This window comes from Saprolegnia diclina, assembly GCF_000281045.1.
Source record: "Saprolegnia diclina VS20 unplaced genomic scaffold supercont1.11, whole genome shotgun sequence".
Classification (NCBI taxonomy): Eukaryota; Oomycota; class Saprolegniomycetes; order Saprolegniales; family Saprolegniaceae; genus Saprolegnia; species Saprolegnia diclina.
The window spans coordinates 464,092-470,699 of record NW_008246078.1 but is presented as its reverse complement, the minus strand read 5'-3'; the positions used below and the strand labels follow the sequence as shown (position 1 = coordinate 470,699).

The 6,608-nt window shown below is 59.1% G+C and overlaps 4 protein-coding genes across 4 annotated transcripts in view; 3 read left to right on the top strand and 1 right to left on the bottom strand.

Moving 5' to 3' along the window:
• Positions 1-9: 9 nt before the first annotated feature.
• Positions 10-459, top strand: SDRG_04539 (hypothetical protein; the record flags this gene model as incomplete). The annotated part of the gene is made up of 1 exon (XM_008610214.1): positions 10-459. The coding sequence occupies exon 1, from the start codon at positions 58-60 to the stop codon at positions 457-459; it is 402 nt and encodes a 133-aa protein (XP_008608436.1). The 5' UTR covers positions 10-57.
• Positions 460-1,147: 688 nt separating this feature from the next.
• On the bottom strand, positions 1,148-2,605 carry SDRG_04538 (hypothetical protein; the record flags this gene model as incomplete). The annotated part of the gene is made up of 1 exon (XM_008610213.1): positions 1,148-2,605. The coding sequence occupies one exon, from the start codon at positions 2,603-2,605 to the stop codon at positions 1,148-1,150; it is 1,458 nt and encodes a 485-aa protein (XP_008608435.1).
• Positions 2,606-3,548: 943 nt separating this feature from the next.
• SDRG_04537 (hypothetical protein) lies at positions 3,549-3,852 on the top strand (the record flags this gene model as incomplete). The annotated part of the gene is made up of 2 exons (XM_008610212.1): positions 3,549-3,637; positions 3,699-3,852. 2 exons carry the CDS (start codon positions 3,549-3,551, stop codon positions 3,850-3,852), a joined length of 243 nt encoding a protein of 80 aa, XP_008608434.1.
• Positions 3,853-5,214: 1,362 nt separating this feature from the next.
• Positions 5,215-6,608, top strand: part of SDRG_04536 (hypothetical protein) — a 2,295-nt gene continuing 901 nt past the window's right edge. Inside the window, exon 1 of the mRNA XM_008610211.1 lies at positions 5,215-6,588. Within this exon, the coding sequence (XP_008608433.1) occupies positions 5,230-6,588 (1,359 nt within the window). The 5' untranslated portion in view covers positions 5,215-5,229. The remainder of the gene's footprint in view (positions 6,589-6,608) is intronic.

Here is a 6,608-nt window from a genome sequence, read left to right as displayed (position 1 = left end):
GAGCCCAAGGTGCTGCACCGCGATCTCAAGTCCCGCAACGTACTCCTCAACACCAACATGACGGCCAAGCTCACGGACTTTGGCATCTCGCGCGAGCTGGACGACGCGACCATGACCGCCGGCATTGGCACGTACCGCTGGATGGCGCCCGAGGTGCTTCAAGAAGGCCATTACGACGAGTCGGCCGATATCTATGCGCTCGGCGTGCTCCTCACTGAGCTCGACACGCACGATCTGCCGTACGCAAACCTGCGCAACGCGAGCGGGCGGCCGTACACGGACACGGCGATCATGGCCAAGGTCATGGCCGGCGAGTTCCGACCGAGCTTCTCGCATGCAAGCCCGGCCTGGTACCAAGAGCTCGGTGTGGCGTGCATGTCGCAAGACCCGACGCTTCGACCCACCGCACTGCAAGCCGCCTCGACGTTGCATCGGGAAGTACGTCGCTTGGAGGGATAAGAATCTCATTTTAGTTGGCGCCGTTGATTTTTCATATGAAATGCGTGGAAGATCGAGGTCAACGTGACGGAGGATCAGGTAGTAAGTTGCACTACGAGCAGCAGATGCACAATTCGTCGACGTTGCATGAAGCCGTCGCGCATCCAATGGCTTTTTGTCGCTTGGGAGTCCAGGCGGCGCGCCAGCCCTTGAGGTTGAGGTTGACCGTCCAAGGGTATATACATTCAATATACTGGACGTACCCTGGGTTGCGCCTGCCTGAACGTTGTTCAGCGCACAACAACGTTACTAGTCTGTGGTTCTTTACGTCCGTGCGATAAGGTGATACATCTCGAGAGCGCAGGACGCGGCAGAAATGAGATCTGAGATATCTACATGGGCTAGATCTGAGATATCTACATGGGCTAGATCTGAGATATCTACATGGGCTATACAAGTCGCTTGCAACTCGCTGTGCCAGTCGACGCAACCGCATATGTCGCGTCGAAAACGCGCACACGGTGTCGTATCGTATCTGCATGCTGGTCTCAATTCGTCGAGCGCGACGCATGCACTCTCGGAAAGATGACCGGCGACCATCGCAGCAGCTGTGTGCACTGCACCACTGCACGTTTCAAGGCATCGGACAACGCAACATGTACACAGATTACGATCAAGGCCACGAGCAGGTAGTCAAAAAAATCGATACCTAAACGCAAATCGGCTTGATGGTCGCATCACCGCGGCAGCCAAAATGCTGCATGTTGAGGTCGGCCCAGCCTTGGAGTTGAATGGGCCGCGAACCGTCCTTGACGCTCTTGAGCACTTGAACGTCCCAGCGCGCGGGAAAATGCCACATGGCTTTGAACTCGGGCGTGAAATCTTCTGACGCCTGAAGACAGTCGTCGTAGAACGCGGCGCGCACTTTTTCAATATCGTCGTCGACTTGCGCGCTCGTGAGGTGCTGCGCCGCGCCGGCCGCGTGCATGGCGTAGCTCCATTTCAGGTACGTTTGCGCGTCGACGAGGTTGCAGCTCTCGGCCGAAAGCGTCGCGTGCTCAAGGGTCGCGTTGGTGGTGGTGTCCAGGCGGCGCGGCGCCGGTGTCGGTGTCGTGCCCGCGTTCTCGCACTTGTCGTAGAGCTCGCTCAAGAGGCCGGTAAACTCGTACGCATAGCTGTGGGCATTGAGGCGCGTCGCGTCCGTGTAGCCCATGTACGTGGTGGGGAGGCCCGCAAAAAAACCCTTGACGCTTGGCTCGTCGTCGACGGGCACGGCCTTGCCATTAACGACGACACGCATGGCGATCTTGGAGTTGCCAGTGATCGGCGTTCCCGACGTCGACTGGCACCCTTGGAAGATCATGTCGCCAGAGGTAATGCCCTTGTCGCGGACGCGGCACTTGAGGTAAATGGTCTGGAGCGCGTCAATCATCGCGTGGTGCGAGTAAAACACTGGCTCGGTCGGCGAAATGTAAATGTTGTTCATCGTGCTGCTCAGCGTGCCGTGGATCGACCCGTGGGGCGCAAGCTCGATCGCAGCGCTGGCTTGCGCGATGGTCGTACCCTTGAAGATTTGCTTCTTGATGGACGCAAAGCCGACGTCGGCGCCAAACTTGGTCGTGGACCATGGACCCCGGGGCACACATTTGGTGCAGCTGGCCGTCGACTCGCAAAAGTGGTTGACCGGCTCGGTCGCGACGCAGTTGCCCTGGACGTTGAACTTTTGAATCTTGATGGTCGTTGATCGGCCACTCGAACCACCCATGTCCCGCAAAAGCGACGAGCACGCTTCGATAGTGGCGCAGCTCTTGGCGGCAAACCCGAGGTTGTCTTGGACATAGTCGTAGTACGGCAGCGTCACGCACGCAAACTCGGAGCCCATGCTCCGAAGCATGTTCTCGTACCCGAGAAGAAACTTGCGGTGCCAGAAGAGAAAGACACACGTGCCGTGGGCTTCCGTGTTGCTCATTTGGTCCGAGTGCATCGAGATGAAGCGTTCGTAGAGCGGCGTGTCCATGGCCTTGGCGACCGCCTTCTTGTACGTGGCCTTTTCCTGCACCGAGTAGCGGTTCCACGACTTGCGGACGCGGGCCGGGCACGCAGCGTCGACCGACGATACGATGAACGCCAAGCCGGCAGCGGCGAGAAGAAGCGACGTCGAGACCATGGAGATAAAGGCGGAATGAATCATCATTGACGGCCGGCACTGCTGACGAGCATCCAGAGCAATATTGACCTGGACTTTGCAAAAAGCGAGACAGCGGCTGCCAATATGTGCTGGAGGACGAAAGTTGGAATTCGCTTATATAGATACCGTGGCGAGTGATTCAGCGGCTGCATGGTACTGGAAACAGATGTGTGTACTGCTCTAAGCGAATTGACTTGCGCGACGACGCGGAGCCCTTGGCGGTCGTCATATTATGCGCTGGACGTGGCGTTCGATGCGGGACAACCCCGTGCACAAGGTGCAGCCAGAAACGCGTGAGCTAAATCGATACCGAGGCAGTGAGGCAACAATTGCACCAGAAAGCACAATCGAGCACGAGCGATGGTGTGAGGTGTTCGAGTCGGGCCTGGAGCAGCTAACGTTAGCACAACATTCCGCGGACGTACATCGTCGGCGGCGAGCACTTGACCTTGGTGCGTATGGTACGCTTTGGCTCGGGCATCTCCGCCCGAGCTTAAGATGGTACATAATCACACAGTAGCAATGGAGACGCCAACCAGCCGAGATTGCCCTTCTTGCGCGGTGCGATTTGTACATGTACTAAATCGAGCTTCTGCCACCTATGTTGGCTGCGATCACATTATATGATTGTCTTCCAACTTCTACAAATCCTGCCACAATGATACTCGCAGATGACGGACACTTTACAACGTGGTTCGCGCCTTAGCGCCGAAGCGTACAGTATATCGTCAAATCCAAACTCCAAAATGGCTTGCTCACGGCTTTGCGTAGCTTCACGGTCTCACCCCACGGTACGCGTACCGCGACCTCAAGTCAAGCACGATCGTTTTGAGGCAAAGTCTTGGCGCCAAGCTCGGTTACTTTTCCGCCACATGCACGCTGTCTGGCGAAGGCGACGATGGACGTCGGTTCCTTCCACTAGATGGCGCCCGAGGTCGTCGGCAGCGACGAGAGCATCGGCGTGTACAGTCTCGGCGTCGTCCTCACCGAGCTCGACACGCATCGCATCCTGTGTGCAAATGTGGTCAACAGCAGGGGTCAGCTCGTGTCGGACACTGAAATCTTCGTCCAGATCACGCCCCAAGCGCTTCCTCGTCGCGGACGAGAGCTGCCTGCGCTGGTTTGTTGAGCTCGCGCATGCGTGCACGGCACGATACTCCAAGCGTCGCCCGACCGCGCGCCATGTAGCTGCGCAGCTTGACGACCACAACCAGGTGCTTCCGTAATGCGCAAGGTCCGTTTCCATTTTGGTATACCGTTGGTCGCTGGTTGCGATTACATGTATATTGTACCGCCTGACGAGGGCGAACCAGGATGAACCAGGTCGAGGCAACGGAAGAAACGAGTCGAATGCAACACAACGCATACCACTCTACGGTGTCACAACGCTGTGAGGGCGTCCACGACAATGCCAACGCGAGTGCAGAAGCTCGTCGCCACCGTGCGTCACTTCAGCATCCAAAAGCCCAATGAGCGAAGAGCTCAAAGCACAAAAGGCGCACCGCGGGAGCAACAGTGGGCCCATGTTCGAGCCTCTCGATCGTTTCTCGACAGCCTTGGTGTGTGCCCTTCACTACTGATGGGGAATCTCCCGCGCTTACAGTATACACAATTCGGCACCGTGCGACCGCATATATCTGGACCCGCTAGGCTGCACGTCAATGTGCTCGCAATCTCGCTGCAGCTCTTTGCGCGTGGGCCATTCACCGAAGGCCACGGAACAGCGTTTTCATTAGTTGTAGCGCGCAGAGGCGGTGGCACACACACTAGAACACGTAAAAATGCGCCTCGGATATATCTTTTTTTCACGAATAGTGTTGATTTGCTTTCTGGTCGCGTCAACGGGGAAACGTCCGGTCTACGACGGAGCCGCCGCATCGACGCTGCGGCAAGTATCCTCCGATCATCTTTTGCTCGCCGTCGTCGACGCGTCGATGGGTGGCCATAGGACGGGACGCTGCATGCAGAGTCGTCGGGCGAGATCGACATCGTATTTGGATGGCGTTGAAATTTTGCACCTTGTTAGGAATATACCCATGCCGCCGGCTCGCACCGACCAGGTCCTCATCCCCTTCCAACACACCCACGCGTCATGCACCGCATGCGGCGACATCAATCGCACATGGGCTCCTTTCGAACGTCGTGGCCTTGGGCATCCAGCGCACTGGCTCTCCAAAGTGGCGTGGGACACTGCACGTAATTGGGTGCCGCGTCCACCTCTCTGTGTCGACGCACCTCTGCCGCATATTATGGTGTGCCGTCTCGGTATTTGAAGTCGTCTCAGGCCGCGTGACGATCAAGTGCAATGTGGCGAAAGCAGAGTATGGCGTACAGTGTATGGTGCGAGGCTTTCTGAGATTGCCGTTCCGAGATTGCGCTTGGGGCACCTCCGCCACCACGCGCGACGCCACCGCTCGCTCTTGGGTTGGAACATTGCCAACGGATCTTTGGAAGCGGCCTGTCTAGGTGGCCTCCTGATCGAGGTCAACAGATGGCGCGACCGGATCTCACTCCGTGCAAAAATGCCCGCATGGCGTCCGGTCCGTCTGCCTCTCGGATTCGAATTGCCATTGTCCAATTCACCACCTCGTACACACAACGGTATGAAGGTATCCCTGCTTCTTCTTCTCGCGGGCACCGCGAACGCGACGCTCTCGTCCCAGTGCAGCGGCCAGCAGTACAACACCGACCTCCCGGGCGACGTGATTGCCAAGAGCTACCGCTTCTTTGCGTCCGAGTGCTGCACCGACTGCCAAAACACCGACGGCTGCGCTGCCTATGTCCACTATTACGGGACGTGCTATCTCAAGGCGAGCACGGGCACGGCGCGGAGTCTCTGGGGCGCAACGTCGGCGACGCTCAAGTCGACCGCACCCTCGAGCTGCAGCCGGCTCCAAGCCGACACGTACTACTGGGGCGCGGACGTCGGGTCGACCTTCCGCTTTACGCCCGCGGGCTGCTGCGCCGACTGCGACGCCAACCCGCGCTGCGAACGCTTCACGTCGTACCTCGGCTGGTGCATGATGCACAGCAAGGACGCCGTGCGCTACAACGGTGTGTGGGGTGCGACGTCCGGGTCGCGATCGCTGCCGAGCCCGACGCCGAGTCCCTCCACAGCCAAGCCCACGTACCCGCCGACGCCAATGCCGACCAATGCTCCTACCCAAGCCCCTACAGTTGCCCCGACCGATGCACCGACGCAGGCGCCCACTGTCGCCCCGACCGATGCTCCTACCCAAGCCCCTACGGTTGCCCCGACCGATGCCCCCACGCAAGCGCCCACGGTTGCCCCGACCGATGCCCCCACGCAAGCGCCCACTGACGCTCCGACGCAAGCGCCCACGGTCGCCCCCACGGCTGCTCCCACGGTCGCCCCGACGACAGCTCCTACGGCTGCACCGACGACTGCTCCTACGGCTGCTCCGACCGTTGCCCCGACAACTGCCCCGACCGTCGCTCCTACGACTGCCCCGACGGTGGCGCCCACGACGGCCCCGGTGTGCGCCCGCACGCGTAAGTCGTGGGACTCGTACTCGGAGACGGAGAAGGCGACGTACAAGAAGGCGATCGAGACTGCCATGTCGAATGGCAACTACGCTCTCTTTGCCAAGATCCACCGCAACCAGATGACGTGGTACGAAGCTCACGGCACGTGCGTCTTCCTCTACTGGCACCGTCGCTTCCTGCTCGGCTTCGAGAACATGCTCCGGTCCCTCGACCCGTCATTTGGGTGTGTCACGATTCCGTACTTTGATTACGTTCAAGACAGTGTGGCCTTCCGCGCCGGCGAGTGCAAGTCGGTCTCGACGTGCTCGAGCATTGCGCGCGAGCTCACGGGCTTCCAGACGTCGTACCAGTGGAGCCGCGGAAACTGGGCGAACGCCAAGTTCACGCCCGATATGAGTTTTGTCAACATCAAGTCGACCGTACTGCCGTCCGGTCAGTCGAAGACGCTCGCCGATGTGAGCAGCAGCATCGAAGG